Raw genomic sequence first — 18847 nt, forward strand, 5'->3', positions numbered from 1 at the left:
TAATTTTGTATTTTTAGTAGACATGGGGTTTCACCATGTTGGCCAGGCTGGTGTCGAACTCCTGACCTCAAGTGATCCACCCATATCAGCCTCCCAAAGTGCTGGGATTACAGGTGTGACCCACCATGCCCATCCCCATTTTCTAACTGACCCAAATCTATGTGTTTAAAACTGAATTAAAAACATAGAGTTTGGGCTGGGCACGGTGGCTCATGCCTGTAATCCCAGCACTTTGGGAGGCCGAGGCAGGCAGATCACAAGATCAGGAGATTGAGACCATCCTGGCTAATACAGTGAAACCCCATCTCTACTAAAAATACAAAAAATTAGCCGGGTGTGGTGGTGGGTGCCTGTAGTCTCAGCTACTCTGGAGGCTGAGGCAGGAGAATGGCGTGAACCCAGGAGGTGGAGCTTGCAGTGAGTCAAGATTACGCCACTGCACTCCAACCTGGGCAACAGAGTGAGACTGTGTCAAAAAACAAACAAACAAAAAACAAACATAGGAGTTTAATCAACCTATTAGATTATTCAGCAACAACATTTAATGCTTGCATTTTTGACAGTACTAATTTAATCTTATTACTTCTTACACAATTCTGCATTCAATATTCCCAGGTTATTTCAGAGTTGTACATTTCATCCCACATATTTTAAGTAGAAAGTCTTTGCTCAAAACTATACTTTTTTTTCTCAAGCATGTGCTTGATGGCTTTATGTCTTGTCCCCCAGCTATACATCTCAATGGCTTTTTAGAGTTTTCGTTCCTGTCTTTTTTGACATGAAAGCTGCCTGAAGGTTCTTCTACTATCATGTCAAGATTGTTTTCTTAGTGGAAAAATGCTGGTATTGACTAAGGAATGAGTAATTTACTGAGGACTGCCCTCCATTCATGTCACTGAGTGTTCTACACCATGTGAATTCTGATCTATTATAGAAGTGCTGCTGTATTAAGAAAAGGATTTCTCACTGAATAATTTCTCTACTATGAATTTCTGGAATTGTGCAAGAGGCCTCATCCACCTAATAAAAATATTTTCACAAATTTCCTGTTTTTATCAGTTACCTGATAATGAATTTTCTTGCAGACACCAAAACTGGTGCTTAGCTGAATGACAGTGCACAGCAATTACAGACGTATGGTTGCTCGCCTGTCAATTTTACTCATTTGTTTAAAGGATGGCATTTTCACATTGATGACAGGTACAGAATTTTTGTGATGTGATTTCTCCTGTTTGTTTAACAGTTAGAGCTTTGGATGAAGACTCCTCCACATTCCTTTGATCTATAGTTTCATTCTCTCATAGTTTGTGCCATACAGCTTAAATACATATGGATTCTCCCTACTTTGGATTCATTTAGGTTGAGCAAAGTGGTAATTACAAATAAAGGCTTTTCCACACGATTACAGACAAAATGTTCCTGTAGTATGTCAGTCCTTGGGTGTATTTAGTGTTAACGCTATGGTTGATGACTCTTACATATTCATTACTTTTTTAGTGTGAGTTCTCTCATGTTGTCTAAGGTTAAAAAATTTACTAAAGGCTTTTCCACATAGAGGACATACATATGGTTTCTCTCCAGTGTGAACTCTTTTATGAAGTCTAAAGTTATAACTTCTATTGAAGGCTTTACCACATATATTGCATTCATATGGTTTCTCTCCTGTGTGAGTTCTCTCATGTCGTCTAAGGACAGAAGAGTGATTGAAGGCCTTTCCGCATAGGTGGCATTCATATGGTTTTTCTCCAGTGTGAGTTCTCTCATGTCGTCTAAGGTCAGAAGATTCAGTGAAGGCTTTCCCACATACGTGACACTCATATGGTTTCTCTCCAGTGTGAATTCTCTCATGTCGTTTAAGCACAGAAGATTCAGTGAAGGCTTTCCCACATAGATGACATCCATGTGGTTTCTCTCCATTGTGACTTCGCTCATGTTGTCTAAGGTGAGAACAATGAGAGAAGGCTTTTCCACATAGATGACATTCATATGGTTTCTCTCCATTGTGAGTTCTTTCATGTTGTCTAAGGTAAGAACATTTACTGAAAGCCTTCCCACATAGATGGCATCCATATGGTTTATCTCCTAAGTGAGTTCTCTCATGTTTTCTAAGGTCAGAGCAATGAGTGAAGGCTTTCCCACAGAGATGGCATACCTGTGCTTTCTCTCTAGTGTGAATCATCTCATGTCGTCTAAGGTTAGAACTTTTACTGAAGGCTTTCCCACATAGATGACATCCATATGGCTTCTCTCCAGTGTGAGTTCTCTCATGTTTTCGAAGATCAGAGCAATGAGTAAAGGCTTTCCCACATAGATGACATCCGTGTGGTTTCTCTCCAGTGTGAATCATTTCATGTCGCCTAAGATTAGAATTTTTGCTGAAGGTTTTCCCACACACATGACATTCCAATGTTATCACTCTAGTATGAGTCACATTGTGTGGTCTAAGGGCAGAGCTTTGGATAAAGGCATAATCAAATAGATGACCTTCATCTGATTTACATCTGGTATGAATTTCCTTGTGTTGATTAAAGGATAACCAGTCACTGAAGGTTTTCCCAAACTTTTTGCTTACAAAGTGTTTCTTTCTCATGTAAGTAATCACATTTTGAGTCAATGCTGTATGTTGAGTGAAATCTTCTCCTAAATCATTACATAGAAAAGGATCCTCTTGAGGATGGGATCTCTGGTTTTTGGAAGGAAATGAAAGACTATTAAAGGTTTATCCATACTCATTCACTCATTACTTCATTCATTTCTCTACATATTAATTCTAGAGTAATCATTCAGTAGTAGATTCCAGTTACAATTGTTCCTGTATCAGTTATATAAACATAGTGTATTATCTAACTGCATGTAGAGAGTTTTTCTGTTGTAGCATCCCAACTGAAGAGCTATCTGACTAGTTATTAAGACTTAATCCTGTTTGAAAGTTTCAGCACATAGTAAAATTTATACAATTGTCCTGTTATAAGGCCTCATGTTATGGTTTTGATTTGAACTTAATGTCTTCACTACATCCAAACTAACTAAATCTCTGCTGGGAGGGCTTTAAGTATAGTCAGGTACCTGTACCAAATTCCAAAGTTGTTCAATGTCCAGGTTTCTATATGGAAGAACAGGGTTTGCATCCATAAAGCTTACCTACCATTGTGCTGATGGTGGATGTGCCCTTCTGATAGGTATGTTGAATGAATGGTATCTCTTGATGTTTAATGTCACCTTCTCTACCTGAAATAAATTTTTTAAAAAAAGATGCTATATAGGCATTAGGGGAATGAAAATGTTAAATATCTCCAATGCCCATTTGAGTGTGTTTCAAATACACACAGACAGGGAAGGCATGTTAAATTAATGATACTTTAAGAAGAAGAGTATTATAGGAAATTGACTACTGACATTTTCAGCATATAAAAAAATAAAGAAGGCAAGTTAAGGAAATAAAGGAAAGAAAAATTTTCAAAGAAGAGGACCATTACAAAGGGCTACTATGTAATAGTTTAACTCAAATAAGTACACAAATATCCCCTTTACAAAAGCCAAAGACAATGACAGAGATATACTTGAATAAAAATTGGTACCTACAAAGTATAATGTCAATATCTGAGAAATGTTTCCCTCAGGATTTTGCCTACATTTCAGAAACACTGCAAATTTAAGAAACCTTCCAGCTGGGCATGGTAGCTCATGCCTGTAATCCCAGCACTCTGGGAGGCCGAGGTGGGAGGATTTCTTGAGGTCAGGAGTTTGAGACCAGCCTGGCCAACATGCTGAAACCCTGACTCTACTAAAAATAGAAAAAAATTAGCTGGGCATGGTGGTGTACACCTGTAGTCCTAGCTACTCAGGAGGCTGAGGCAGGAGAATCACTTGAATCTGGGAGGCAGAGGTTGCAGTGAGCCGAGATCGTGCCACTGCACTCCAGTCTGGGTGACAGAACAAGATTCTGTCTAAAAAAAAGGAAAAAATAAATCTTCCTTTGGCAACTGTTGGCCTACTCACTCACTGGCCATGTTTCTCCTCCTCCTATTGAGCACTGCTTCTTAGAGCTCACCTTGCAGTAAGCTTATTCCTTGTGTTGAAAGTTTCTCTACTTGCTCCAAATGGGAAAGCACAACTGATTTGCAGAGCTGCTTGCCTGTTTTTGGGAAAAAGATACATCGATTTTGAGTTCTGTGCTGACAAATGTACAAGGTTATCAGGTACAGGGTAGGCTACCGGGAAGGATAAGTTAGCCACTGAAGGTCAGCCTGGGAAAAGTACCTTGAAGACAACACTGACAGTCCTTTATGAGCAAAAGGAAAACTCTTGAACTTGTTCCCAGACATCAAAGACCAATAATTGCTGATGGTCATGCCTCACTTCAAATACTGACTGCAGAATCCTCAGTATTTTCACTCAGTATTTTCACTGTATTTTCTCACAGTGAGAAATTACAAGTTGTCATAGTGTTTGACATTATATTAAAAAATAATGCAATAAATACTGGCTCCGCCAGAACAATCTAGGTTCTGTGCAGAACAGTCCCTATGATAGAACAATTACTTTAAAGAAATCAATACATTTATTTATGCATTCAAAAGCAGTGAATTTTCATAACTTTTCTGAGTTTGGGAGATTGAAGAGCAAGAAGGATGTGAAATTGTGGTCAGAAAGATGACATTCTAGAGAGAGGACAAATCAATACAAGTGAAAAGGAAACAAATGGCTGTCAGGTAATTGTGAGAGTTATGAAAGGATCAAGGCAGAGGTTGAAGTGACAGATAAGAAAGCTGTTCTAGAAACATGTAGAATGAATGAATAAATACCTACATACATAATAAATATAAAGAGACTCACCAATAGAGACCAGATGACTGATGTTCTCCAACATCACATCTTGAAACAGCTTTCTCTGGGATGTGTCCAGCAGGGCCCACTCTTCCCGAGTGAAGTCTACAACTATATCCTCGAAGGTCATGGAATCCTAAAACATTATGGACATTCTACTGCAAACAGGGCTATCTCTGCCAGTGTTCAGTGGAGCAAGATCAAAGTGACTGTCCTAAGGAAGTGTGAGTGGTATGAAAGAAAACTCAAACAGGGTTTGGGGTTCTTGTCACATTGCTTTAAATCTGAACTGGGAATCTGGCTTTCAGATACATTCAAGACATAAAACTTCACATAGAGAAATATCACATGATATAACCTGAAGATTTCCCAAGAGACTTCTAAGTATAACTTCCAGATACTAATTATGAAATCTGGACTTGTAAATTTAGAACTAAAATTCTCCTCTCCACCACCTTCAAGAAAATCCATAGACTCACTACAAAGGAGGCAGTATCCACAATTTGTCACATTTTAATCAATACTTTAATTAGATATTCCACTACAGGACCTCAGTGTCCTCATGAATAAAGACCTGTTATGAGTTCAAAAAGATCCAATGAGGTAATATGTAAAGTGGTTCCTATCTATCATTTTTTAGATACAAGCTACAAATACATTATTTATGAAATGACTGACACTCAGTTGAGTGAACAACTTTCATACAGAACTTGGTATCAGCAGATGCAGCCTCTTATCTCTACACAACTCAGGTATTCACTGTTAATGGATAAGGATGAATGGCTCAGCAGCACAAGCCAGGGGCTCTAAAGCTTCAGTACTGAAAGATGGTCTCATCCTGCCATTTCCCATGGTCTGAGGACTTCCTTTCTCAGTTTTATCTGGGACCTCCAAACACCAGGTGATATCATTTGGCTCTGCGACCCCACCCAAATCTCATCTTGTATTGTAATCCCCACATATTGGGGGAAGGGCCTGGTGGGAGGGGATTGAATAATGGGGGTGAACTTCCCCTTGCTGTTCTCATGCTAGTAAGATCTCAGAAGATCTGCTGATTTAACAGTGTGTGGCATTTCCTGATTTGGTATCTCTCTCCTGCTGCCTTATGAAGACGGTGCTTGCTTCCCCTTCCACCATGATTGTAAGTTTCTGGAGGCCTCCCAGTCATGCTTCCTGTTAAGCCTGCAGAACTGTCAGTCAGTTAAACTTCTTTTCTTCATGAATTACCCACTCTCAGGTAGTTCTTTATAGTGGTGTGAAAACCAACTATTATGCACTAGGTATGATTCTCTTTTGTTTCTTCATGTTGTCTCTAGATTTAGGGGTTAAAAAAAATCCTTTGATTGTCCTGGTCTCTCCACTTCAAAAATGTCCTCAGAGTTTTAAATTTACTCTGTCTCCTATATTCCATCACTTAATGCACAACCAAAATTAAAGAAACAACATTCCAGTTGCTTCCAGTTATCAAATTTGATCAGAGGTCATTTGGGGACAAGGGTAATAAGAATTTTAATTTTGTTTTCTAAGTTTTCAAAAGCATACATTCTCTCAAGACATTAAGATTTTTCAGAAAGGAAAAATAAATGAATAATTCCTCATTGTCTCCTCTGTCCTAATCCTATCTGCTTTCCCTTCACGTTAAACAGCCCTCCCCTAACACCTGAAACACTAGACTAACTGAGCTTGCCTGGGAAAACATCTGCCTTTGTAAGGGCTATAATCTTCTGCTCTCACTTATTTTCACCGCCTAACCGCATATACTCCCAAGCCCACTCCTGCCAATAACATGGGTAATGAGTGAATTTATTTCCCCAACAAGGCCATGAGAGGCTGGTAATGAATGAATGATTTCCCCGAGACTGGATGAGAGAAACAAAATCCTCTCACGTCTTTTCTAAGAATACACAGCCTTAGTAGAGGCTGGAATGAGTGTACTGTTGAAAGGAGATTACTTCTTGATGACTCTTTGAGCCAATGTAACCATTCCAAGCCCTGGGAAATCTTAATTGGAGCTTGGATCCTTGAATGCACTTAGAACATCCATGTTAATAGGATGAATCTGCCCTTAGGCTGGTGGCAGGGGTACAAATTTCAGTAGAAAGAAGAATTTCCCACTCACCAGTGATGGCATTGTACTAGCTCAGCCACCAAATGTATTCCTCTGGGTTTTCACTCACACCATCCAAGCAGTAAGAAGACAATTCTGAGAAAAACAAAAAACAAAACAAAATAAAACAAAAAAACCATGACACTCTAGTTTTGCTTCTAACATCTGTCCCAAAGCCATTAGCCCCAGTCCAACCAACAAGGACATGCAGTGGGTGGGGGATGGGTTGGGTTGGTGGTTCTCTTCCAGGGTCAGAAGAAGAGAATGACTATTGTTGCTAATAAAGATATAAATATTTTGATTTTAGACCTAGAAATGTGAAAATCATGGAGTTTCATATGCTACCTAGCCCATGGAATTCTGAAATGTTCAATTCCCTCTATGATTCCAAATTCTTTTTTTTTTTTTTTTTTTTTTGAGACGGAGTCTCGCTCTGTCGCCCAGGCTGGAGTGCAGTGGCGCAATCTCGGCTCACTGCAAGCTCTGCCTCCCGGGTTTACGCCATTCTCCTGCCTCAGCCTCCCGAATAGCTGGGACTACAGGTGCCTGCCATCTCGCCCGGCTAGTTTTTTCTATTTTTTAGTAGAGACGGGGTTTCACCGTGTAGGCCAGGATGGTCTCGATCTCCTGACCTGGTGATCCACCCGTCTCGGCCTCCCAAAGTGCTGGGATTACAGGCTTGAGCCACCGCGCTCGGCCTATGATTCCAAATTCTAAGAATCCCTGAATCATGTGGATGTGGTCTCCACCTACAGATCAATCCTGGAATTTCTCAGATTTATTCTTGGTTTGTGTGCTTGCAGGCTTTCTCCATGCATCTCAGCCCTCATGAGCCTCCCTCCATTCCTTCTCCCTTCCGCTGGTCCTCTGTATACACTTCTACTGAATGATTCTGTCTCTTCCACGTGAGGCTTCTAGAAATACCACTCCCTCAAGTCTGACCTTTAGATAAATTCAGCATGAATTTATCTACCAAGCAGCTTCACATTTCATTTTATGATGGTGGATACCTTAAAAGACACACTTTACAAGTGACACACCTTACAAGAAATGCTAAAGGGAGTTCCTCAAGTTGAAATGAAAGGACACTAACAACATGAATATATGAACATGTATGTGACATTGTTATTTATAAGAAATAGTTTGGTTTTCATCCCCAGTTCCTGGCACACAGCCCCCAAACCCCTGTGATTTCCTAAGTAATAAAGTTGCTAGGAGAAGCTTTTGTTCTTTTCGGTCCTTGACCCTGGTTCCCAATACAGAGCTCGTAATGCATTGGAACTTCATGGGTGATAGGAGTGTCTTTTGTTCTAACAAAACAATTATTATTGGGCTCTAGGATAGGGGGTGATTACCTGAAAGACCAAGACATGATTATAAGCTTGGAACATGCAGTCCTACCCCCTATCCTCTGGTAAAGGGCAGAGGCAGGAGATCGAGTTGATAACAATTATGCCTACTAGATGAACACTTTGTAAAAATCCCTGAATGATGGGATTCAAACAGCTTCTGGATGAGTGAAGAGCCATCCACATGCTGAAAGAATGGTACATCCCAACTGCTTGGAGACAGACCTCCTAAAACTAAGACCCTTCCAAAACTTGCTGTATGTAACTCTTTAGCTGGCTGTTCATTTGTAATATTTAAAATGTCCTTTGTAATAAATCAGCTAAGTAAACTGTTTTCCTCGGTTCTGTGAGCTGCTAAACCCTAGCAAATCTAACATAAAAAGGAGTTCTTGCCGGGCATGGTGGCTCATGCCTGTAATCCCAGCACTTTGGGAGGCCAAGGCGGGAGGATCACCTGAGGTCAGAAGTTCAAAACCAGCCTGGCCAACATAGTGAAACCCCCTCTCTACTAAAAATATGAAAGTTAGCTGGGCGTGGTGGCAGTCACCTGTAATCCCAGCTATTTGGGAAGCTGAGGTATGAGAATCGCTTGAAACTGGGAGGTGGAGGGTGCAGTGAGCCGAGATCACACCACTGCACTCCAGTCTGGGTGATAGAGCAAGACTCTGCCTTGCGGGGGGGCGGGGAAGGAGTTCTTAGGAACCTCCAATTTTTAGCAAAGTCAGACAGAGGTTCCTCACTTTTTAAAAGATTCTTTTTCTTTTTGCTCTTCTGATTGAATAATTTCAAATAACCAGTCTTTGAGTTCACTGGATATTCCTTCTGCTTGATCAAGTCAGCTCTTGAAACCCTGTATTGATCTAGTTTAGTTACTGTGTTCTTCAGCCCCAGAATCTACATTTCTCTTATTATGGTTTCTCTTTGTTGATATTCTCATGTTGTTCATGTATTCTTTTCCAGATTTTACTTGTCTATCAGTGTTGTCTCACAGCTCATTGAGCTCCTTTAAGGCAATTTATCTTTAATTCTTATCAGGAAATTCAGAAACCTCCATTTCTTTTTCTTTTCTTTTTTTAGCAGTTTCACTCTTGTTGTCCAGGCTGTAGTGCAATAGCACAATACCAGCTCACTGCAACCTCCATCTCCTGGGTTCAAGCAATTCTCCTGCTTCAGCCTCCTGAGTAGCTGGGATTACAGGTGCCCATCACCATGCCCAGCTAACTTTTTTTTTCTTGTATTTTTAGTGGAGCTGGGGTTTCACCATGTTGGCAAAGCTGATTTTGAACTCCTAGCCTCAAGTGATCTGCCTACCTCATCCTCCCAAAGTGCTTTGATTACAAATGTGAGCCACTGCACCCAGCCAAAAACCTGTATTTCTTTATGGTCAATTAATGTAGATTTATTTTGTTCCTTCAGTAGGGTCACATCTCCTTGATTTTTCAAGGTTGTGCAATATCTCCCAGTCTCACAGAGCTGTGCCAGTTGCCATAACATGCCCTGTATTTCTCCTTAGAGCTGTGCTCTGATAGCCTGGGACACTAAATGCATACTTCATTACTCTCCTTTCCTCCACTAGTCTCACATATTCTCCTGGGGGAGAAGTCTAAGGGGTCTGTGCCTTCTACCAGTCTCACAGAACCATGGGGGTCACCATAAACCTCCATACAAGCTTCCTCAAAATTCTCTACCTTGGCTTAGGAGTATGGGAGGACAATGGAGGTATAAGAAACACATCCAAGACCCCTGTGACCTTCTAAATCTCTACAGGCATCAGTAAAGGTGGGTGCTAGACTGTAAGGCATGCCCATCCTCATGGGCAATCTCAGGATTCTCTAAGTCCTCCAAGGAGCCCAGCAATGGCTTATGTGCGCCTGGGCCACCCCTGCCAGCAGGGAGTAGTACTAAGGATGAGATCCGCCAATGGCCACAGCTGAGTTATGCCAAATGAGATGTCCAGACCTCACAGTGCCTAGGAGGACAGATGGCAGAAGCTCAGCCAGGCCACGGAGATTAAAACAGTGCTAGGGGCTTAATGTATGTTTTTAGTGGGTCTGCTACATGTTGAGTTTGGATCTGGAGTCCAGCCTATAATCCTAGCAAAAATTAAACAGCAAATATGATATTCAAAAAAGTGTATGTGGCTAAAAACATATGTTGGAAATACACATAACTAGAAACATCTAGATTCAAAGAGAAATTGCTAATTCCATAAATATGATAGAGGAATTTAATAACAAGATCATACTTACATAAATTATAAATATAAACTGTATATTTATCTGAGTTCTAAAGACTTTTTTTTTTCCATCTCAGTACACTAGTGGGTATATGTCACCAGTAAAATCAAAGGAGTATTCCAATTACATTCATGATATTAGTAAGTATGATAAATAAAAGTAGCCAGAACCATAGAATTGGGGCTACAGCTGTGATCTTCAAGGAATGTAAAACTTTAAAAACACTCATAAACCAAGATAAAGAAAAATAAAACAGGAGTTACTTGAATTTCCAAATTGTTACAAATGCAGTACATATTAATAAAAGTTAAAAAGTTAAAAGAATTTAATAAATAATAAAATATTGTAATGAATGAACAGATTTGAGAGAAATCAATAATTAAAAAGTTTTGAGAACAAGATCATGAAACTGAAAAGACCCATGGTGGAAAGAAAAAACACAGGTAAATAAAAGACATTGTATTTATTGAAAAGTAGTAATTTAAAATCTAAGAAATCAGAACAATTGTATTCTAACACGAATATATGATACATTGTTTAATTTCCATGAAAACAGAGTTAAAACTTTCCCTCAGTAATCAGCGGAAAAATCTGATTAGCTAATTTTAATACTTAAGTTATACATCAGAGTTTAACTGTAAAAGTGACCTGTGAGAGTTATCACATGTCAAATCACTTCTACCTCCTTTGTAATGTAAATGCTTTTGAAGGAGAAAAATAAGCCTGTCCTCATTAGTTTATTATGCTAATCAAAATGAACATAAATGCAACAATAACTAGAATTTTAACCAACAATTTTAATTAATTATATTTGCAAAAATCATTGATACACTTTTAGCCATTTGGCTATTTATTTTGGTCACCTGGCCATCACTGGTATGGTTAAATAATGCCAGAGCATTGTAAAGTGAACATAAATGCAACAATAACTAGAATTTTAACCAACAATTTTCATTAATTATATTTGCAAAAATCATTAATACACTTTTAGCCATTTGGCTATTTATTTTGGTCACCTGGCCATCACTGGTATGGTTAAATAATGCCAGAGCATTGTAAAGTGGAGTTAATTGCAACAATAAAAGGATAATTCCATACTAGAAAATGTATTACTTTCACATAGTACTTTTAAAGATTAAAAACAATCACATCAACCAACGTTTGAAAAAACATTTTCAAATAATTTAAATCTTTAAAAATAATTTAAAATCTTTAAAAATCCTATCAAATTATGGGGACTAATTATTCTTAATCAATAAAATCTCAACTATATATTCAGGAGTCAACAAAAGGACCATTTCCACTAAAGGTAAGGCTGGAATAAGGAGGCTGGCTGGGGCTGATGCCATTCACCACTGCACATGATGCATGAGGTGGGACCAAAACAAGAGGGAAAAGGAGAGGGACTACAAAAATGGAGTCAAAGACATGAAATTGTAGTTATTCTCAGATGATGTGACTGTAAACTTGAAAAAGTAGAATCAATTCTAATTATCAATACTAATAAGAACATTTAAAAAGTGGACAAAACTATTCTGAATATGCTCAAATCAGTATTTCCTGTTTAGTAACACTAATCTTTAAACAAAGCAAACACACAAAATCAGTCTCTATTTACAATAGCAAAATATTATGAGGAACATTTGAAATAAATTTGTAGGCCCATGTAAAGAAATTTTAAAACTTAATGAGGACATTAAAATGACACGAATAAAGCCTGAAAATAATATTATTAGATTGGAGGACACAGTGACATAAAACCCCAGTGACTGCAGACTCAGGGCAACCTAGACTTAAAAGTCACATATAGTCTTTCACATGTAAAAAATGAGAATTAGTCTAAAAGCCAATTTTGTCTCAATTTTGATTTTTGGTGAGGATATAGTCAAAATAGTTGTGAAAAGAAAAAAATAAAGATGTCAAATTTCATGTAAATCTATGTTATTTGGAAATTTAAAATAAGTCATATAAATATTCATAATATTAAACAGTATCATAAGTGGACTCAATAAAACACAATATTTTATCATATAAAATACGTCCTGCCTTCCTGAGGAAAACATAAAATCAAAGGGCATGAAGGAAGGATTTTGGTTTCGCTGCAGAAACATAATAAGACACCTAAGTGTGTATTTGTGTGTGTGTACATACAAGTAAACTACAGAATATAAAATAGCATCTAAAATACATCAAAAATGAATCACGCAGAAAAATTCATTTTACACATACATCTATAAAATAATAAAATGTATTCAGCCTCACAATTACTTTGTGAACTGGAAATAATAATGAATTGTCATTTTATCCAAATCTACAAAAAACATACATACAGTATCAAGTTCTGGTTAAAGTTGTAGATGAACTTTATGTGGTAGTTAAGAGTATCTACACAGTTTGTGGGCTGCATCTTGTTATAATATATTACAATATAAAATGTACCATTTATTTACTCTGCGATCAAACCCCCAAGTTACCCCAAGTGGAGGAACCCTCAGACATTTGCAGATTCTTTACAAATCTATGAACATCAAAGTCTCCTTGGAACAGACGTGCTGTGAACAATTTCTAAAACTCCCTCCTGTTAGACACTTAGGTTGATTCCATTCTTAAAGCAATTACTGAATAAAACACACTCCATCGTGTGGATGAAATGCTACCTTAATTCGTCATAGCTATCATTTTCTAAAGTCTTCCTTCTAATCCAAATCATTAATATTTTGAGGCTAGATCAATACTGATTCATTGTTTTAAGCTTCAAATGCATTATACAATTGGGCAGAACAAATTTCCTCTCATTAGTCTTCTTTTCCAGGATTTGTCAGGTATTCCCAGCATTAATTCACTACTAATACACACAGTGTTTCTAATCATGGTCAACAAAATCTGACAGTGCGTCATCCCTAAACGATCCATACTTGCCTCACTGCCATCATGTGGCCCACTTCCCATCTATAATCCATGTCTGGCTGTGAAGGCCTTGCCATATGATCCCCCGAATGGAACTTCACAAGTTCGAAATCACTGGGTCACAGTGTGAATCTGTGAAGATGGGATGAAGTTAAGGGAAGGCTATGGGTGAGTTAGGAAATGTGTTAGGCAGGGTCAGAGATTACGAAATCGTAAAAACAACATTTAAGGAGGGAGATGACAAAACAATCAATGAATAATATGACTTTTTCCAGTGAAAGTGTCATATCTAATTGTTCTCCATTTTTCTTCTCTGAGCTTCTTTCTAAGGCAAGATGTGTCTTGAGAAGTCCCTGCTAAACGTTAGGAACATGCATTTCAGGACTTCCCATCGACATACCCTCTTTCTTTACCACAACCACATATATGGGGGCATAACTCAACATGTGTAAAAGACAATCTTCTGCTTTTCACTGAACCTCCAGGAATTCGGGACAATAAACTTCTACGTGGAGACCAACAGGTGAGTTTTTCTGCCCCTTCCTTCATAACACCCTTCTTCCCTAGTAAAGTCCACACACATTCTTACACGACAGCTATGGGTATATGAACTGGTCTGACCCCTTTTAGTCACAGAGCCTGAAGTCTCTGCTAGTACCTGCTGAGCACAGGGTCATGGGTGAGAATGGGCAATGCTTTTTCTTTCTCCGGTTCCTGAGCTTCCCAGGCTCTCTCTCACTTCTGGATCCTGAATACCCAAATCTTATTGCCCTTTCGCCTCCAAGCTTCCTTCCCGGAACCAACACCTCCTCCTCATTAGAAAGACACCTTTGTTCTGTGCTTACTTTAAAAAGTCTTGCTCTTTCCCTATCCACTGCCTTATGTCACCATGTGTATGTCTTGGGGCAGGTGGAAAGGTGAACAGAAGCCAGTAGAGAGTAACCAGCACCAGCTTCACAGGAATGACATGATCTGGATGCCATAGTGGCAGTTTTCCCTTAACATCCCTGTCCCCTAAAGATTTGAGATCAAATTTCACACTCTTAAGTAACAGCAATTTGTCTTTCACGGTTTTAATCATATTGATTAAAAGCATTTGTCTTCTCCAGAACATCACATTAAGTCATCCAAAAATATAAAAATTAAAACGATATAATTATTGGCAATGAAAAACATAAAAGGTGAGCTTTCGAAATATCTTTGAGCAATGTATTCATTATGGACACATGGAATCTGTTGGAACAAAGTTCTAGGACAATTCAGCCCATCCTTCAATAATTGCAGAAAACAGCACAAAGAAAACTTGATACTTATACTTAGTTGGAAATTTTATCCTACAGTCATTAAATACAGAGATCATATAAAGGAATAGAGGAAGATGTTGAAAACTAAACTAACTCAAATCATCAATATTCTTACGAAGTGCACACTGAATTAATGTAAAAGTATTTATTAAACAAAAAGTATTTTCAATACATAATTAAGACTGAAAACTATTGAGGCCTCATAAACTGAACCTGATACAACAAATTTAAAAGGGAAACTAATTCGGAAATCAGAAAACCATCTAAAGAATTTGGGAATTAGGCTTCTGTTGCCCCCTCTGCTACTGACGGTCAGGGCCCCTCATTGTATTCTGTCCTCCACATCTCTGCTGATTCCCGTTTTGTCTATTTCCACTTACCCCACTACTACTTGCTCAGGTCACTCTCCTTCATTCTCAATGTTTGTTCAAATTCCTCAGACCCATCCACTTCCCATCTAAATTTCCCTCCCCTTTTGTCCCTCGCGGGCCCTACCTCCCTCTTCTCTTGTTTTCTCCTCACTCTCCTGCCCCACCTCGACATCCACAGCGATGCAGTGAAGAAGCCCCTGCCAAGGAAGAGCCCACTTCTCAGTGGGACACCGGGAAGGTGATCGCTAGTGGGAGGTGACTGTACAGAAGGACGCGGCTGTCACAGGATTGGGCAGGTCCCTTACCCCAGTCCCGGACTCAGCGTCCTGTCTGAAGCGGTCACCCCGAAGAGGGGGGGTCTGCGGAGACGTAGGGCCTGGCGGAGGGAAGGATGGGGAGGCATCTCAGGGAGGACTGGCGTCTGCCAAATCCCAGGGCTGCCCTGAGCGGCCAAGAGGGGTAAGGGTGGGGACGACGGGAGACAAGCCACGTGCCGAATGGGGACCTAACGCGGCGCGCGATAGGATGGGCGGATGATGAAGAGAACTAGGGTCGAAGGGCCGGACAGGGGCGACCTCAGTGACGGAACCGGACACAGACGCAGATCTGGCAGCTGAGCGACAGGCTTCGGAGCATTTCAGGGCGTCGCGGGGCTCCCCGCCGACAGTAGGGCTGTTGCCGAGCCTGTGACGTCCGCGGAGACCCACAGACCCCGGGTTGGGAGGATGGCGCAGGAAGGGTACTGCGTGGCTGGGTTTGGGCACAAAAAGCGGAGGGCACTCACCCGAGCGGACCTTGGCTCCGAAGAATCCGTTTCCGGGTCAACAAAAGAGTCGCGCGAAGGGCGGGGCCAGTACGTGCCGGCCGGGGAGGGGTAAGGCAGACAAAAAGGCAGGGCCGGGCCGGGGCGGGGTCTCGGGCAGGGGCAGGGCGCATTCTGAGCTCCCGCCCCCGCCGCGTGCGTTTCCGACCCTGCTGGTTTTTCTCCTGGGCTGAAAGCGCGTCAGGTTCTGTTTGAGTGCGTTCGGTGCACCTTGGGGGCGCGCTGCTTCCAACTTCCTTTTAGGTAAGAGGCGCGTGAGCCTTTTGCGTGGGGGGCGGTGCTGCTGCCGAGTTGGCGCGCGGCGGGGACGCGAGTCGGTACATGCCGGCGAGGGCGAGAGCGGGGTGGGGACCCTCGCGATCCCTCACTCCGCCTCTGGGTAGCAGCCTCTCCCGCCCCACACGGTGTGACGCGCGCTCGGGCTCCGCGTTAGCGTGGAGTCAGAGGCGTAGCAGTCGTCGGGCCCAAGGCCGGAGGGGCCTGGACCGGGCAGGGTCCTGCCCTGGACACCGCGTCGACGGCTGCTGCTCACGGGTTCATTGCGTTCCTGTTTTCAACCTGTCCTGCACCGCATCTGAGAAGATTTATAAATTCGGTACCTTTGTGACAGGCGTGGATGATCTCCCATAATTTGCTTCCGTTATTAATTTCTAAATGTATTGTAATACCACTATCTCAAAGCATTTTTTATTTGAAATATATTTTTATATATATACATGCATATATTTATTTTTGAATCTTGTTTCCAGTACATATAATGAGGCTTGTAAAGTGGATACTGTTCAGGAGATAGGTGGATTTTGCTTTTAAGTAGTAAAGACTTAATTGGTGACTATTACTGGGGCTATTTGATAAGGATGTCTTTTTTTTTTTTTTAATGAACATTAAAAACAGTAAGATTGGATTTCGGGATTTCATTAGCTTGATTTATATCTTAATTTGTGAAAAATGTAAGATAACTCATTTTTATTTCCTTTGGAGATTCTGAAGTTTATGCTACCGATGATTATTTCCAAAAAAGGCACACTTCTGGTTTTCTCAGAACTAATGCTAGCTTTTCCATCTTTTGAGTTTATTTGATATTAATGTTTGACCTCAAATCATGTTACATTTTGGAAGAAAACTTTCTCTTAGCCAATGGAACATAAGCCACCCTGGAGTTCATATAAAGGAGGGGTTCAAATGCCTCTGACAGTGTCATGTGTTAAAACTCATGACCAAACCCAAGGTCACATAGCTTTCTTTCTGTGTTTTATTCTAGAATTTATATAGTTTTGTCACCGGAAAAGGGATCTTGTCCCAGACCCCAAGAATGGGTTTTTGGATCTCACCTTGGAAAGAATGTATGGCGAATCACAGAGTATAGTGAAGTTAAGGTAGTTTATTAGGGACTACTCAGCTATATAGCAGGGCGTCCTCAGAAAGCAAGAGGAGGAATGCACCTGTTTTAAAAAATTATTTTTTGAGACCGAGTTTCACTCCTGTCACAATGGCATGATCTCGGCTCACTGCAGCCTCTGCTTCCTTGGTTCAAGGTTTCTCACGCCTGTAATCCCAGCACTTTGGGAGGCCGAGGCGGGCGGATCATGAGGTCAGGAGATCGAGACCATCCTGGCTAACACAGTGAAACCCAGACTCTACTAAAAATGCAAAAAAATTAGCCAGGCGTGGTGGCGGGCACCTGTAGTCCCAGCTACTCGGGAGGCTGAGGCAGGAGAATGGCATGAACCAGGGAGGTGGAGCTTGCAGTAGGCAGAGATTGAGCCACTGCACTCCAGCCTGGGCGATAAAGCCAGACTCCATCTCAAAAACAAAAACAAAAACAAAAAAGAAGTGAAAGAAGTAACGAAGTAACAAGGAGGCATCCTCCTCACAACAAAGAAAGGTGGGAGGAAGGGAGGGACGGGGAGAGAGAGAGCTAGAGAGACAGAGAAAACAGATGGATCTTTTCCCCAATCAGTAAAAAACTTTCAAAATATTTTAATACCTTCTTTTAAATATGATTCAAACTATGTTTTTTAAAACCATGAATCACACAAAGAAATGAATCTAATTTGACCCACACACAGACTGAAATCAGCTTCACAAAGCGGTTGTTACTCTTACTAAATGTGATGCATTCAGGTATTTTTTGTTCTATTTCATTACATTAAACAAAAAAATGCTGGTCACTGCCTACCAAGAGGTTCACACAGCTCACTGACTAACTCAGGGGTACTTGTCACTCCCGGACACTTGGTCCCCAGCGCACCCGGCTCTCCTCTATTGGAAGCAAGCTGCCTGAGGCTCTTTTAAGTGCTCTCCTTTCTCCTCCAGGAATTGGAATCTGCCCAGCTGAGCCCCAGACGCTGGAGGGGTCCCGGGGGTCAGTCAGCCCTGCGCCAGCCTCCGGTTCCTCTTCTGGCCATACAAGGAAGTCCAGTGCGGGGATGACTAAGCAGCTGACCTGGGGGGAGAGCAGCCCTGGAGCGGAGGCAGGACTGGCCTCTCCTGCCAGCCATCAGCCCCTGTGGGTTGGTCCTGCGGTGAAAAGTCCCAGGCCTCCCACCAGGGAGCACCTGACCTCTCTGCTCCCTGAGAGGAGTGAGGTGAGCCTCAGGGTCGGCCGGTAGAGGCACAGCCTTGCACTGACATCAGGCCCTAAGCTCTAGTTCCACACAGAGATAGCGGGTCTGTCCTGGCCTCCTATGGGCTCCCAGGGACAGGGAGATCTGGCCTGACCTTCCCAGCAACGCCTGCCCCAGTGGAGAAACCCCAGCTTCCCAGCATCAGGACACACTCTCTCTCACACCCTCCGTAGTTCCCGCTGACCTCACCGCAAAGTCCACAGTAGAAACTCAGAGTCCTACTGAGGAGACACCTGCCCAGCTGTCAGCCTGCTCCCTCCACCTGCTTCCTCCACCTGCTCCCTCCACCTGCTTC

The 18847-nt window shown here is 41.3% G+C and overlaps 1 protein-coding gene, 1 long non-coding RNA gene and 1 pseudogene across 13 annotated transcripts in view; 1 reads left to right on the forward strand and 2 right to left on the reverse strand.

The window, feature by feature from the left end:
• Positions 1–522: 522 nt before the first annotated feature.
• On the reverse strand, positions 523–16106 carry ZNF596 (zinc finger protein 596). Of its 10 annotated transcripts, XM_023219142.2 has the most exons (9): positions 15887–15919; positions 15408–15478; positions 15227–15299; positions 13440–13559; positions 6947–7030; positions 4837–4963; positions 4052–4135; positions 3146–3228; positions 523–2683 (listed from the first exon to the last, which is right to left on the reverse strand). In XM_023219142.2, the coding sequence occupies exons 5-9, from the start codon at positions 6956–6958 to the stop codon at positions 1475–1477; spliced, it is 1515 nt and encodes a 504-aa protein (XP_023074910.1). In that variant the 5' UTR covers positions 6959–7030; positions 13440–13559; positions 15227–15299; positions 15408–15478; positions 15887–15919; the 3' UTR covers positions 523–1474. The 10 variants fall into 10 exon arrangements, with proteins under 10 accessions (XP_023074910.1, XP_023074908.1, XP_023074907.1 ...); XM_023219140.2 differs by lacking the exon at positions 15227–15299; XM_023219139.2 differs by lacking the exon at positions 15887–15919 and having other exon boundaries at positions 15227–15317; positions 15408–15483.
• On the reverse strand, positions 14623–15738 carry LOC111547411 (annotated as a pseudogene). Its single transcript, XR_002733128.1, has 2 exons — positions 15703–15738; positions 14623–15648 (listed from the first exon to the last, which is right to left on the reverse strand). The product of XR_002733128.1 is annotated as an uncharacterized LOC111547411 (transcript).
• Positions 15988–18847, forward strand: part of LOC111547396 — a 5025-nt gene continuing 2165 nt past the window's right edge. The window contains exons 1-2 of one of the 2 annotated variants that reach the window (XR_002733123.2): positions 15988–16168; positions 18242–18513. This is a non-coding gene — a long non-coding RNA (uncharacterized LOC111547396). The remainder of the gene's footprint in view (positions 16169–18241; positions 18514–18847) is intronic. The other variant, XR_002733122.2, reaches the window with a different exon arrangement.

Source organism: Piliocolobus tephrosceles, chromosome 7 (assembly GCF_002776525.5).
Source record: "Piliocolobus tephrosceles isolate RC106 chromosome 7, ASM277652v3, whole genome shotgun sequence".
Classification (NCBI taxonomy): domain Eukaryota; kingdom Metazoa; phylum Chordata; class Mammalia; order Primates; family Cercopithecidae; genus Piliocolobus; species Piliocolobus tephrosceles.

What these genes read in the sequence shown, in the direction of transcription:
- ZNF596 (XM_023219143.3), bottom strand. An exon ending in CAGTCATCTGGTCTCTATTG is followed by an intron (nt 4,136 to 4,836) that starts GTGAGTCTCTTT and finishes TCCCAAAAACAG; the next exon opens with GCAAGCAGCTCTGCAAATCA. An exon ending in AGGAATAAGCTTACTGCAAG is followed by an intron (nt 3,229 to 4,051) that starts GTGAGCTCTAAG and finishes AATTTATTTCAG; the next exon opens with GTAGAGAAGGTGACATTAAA.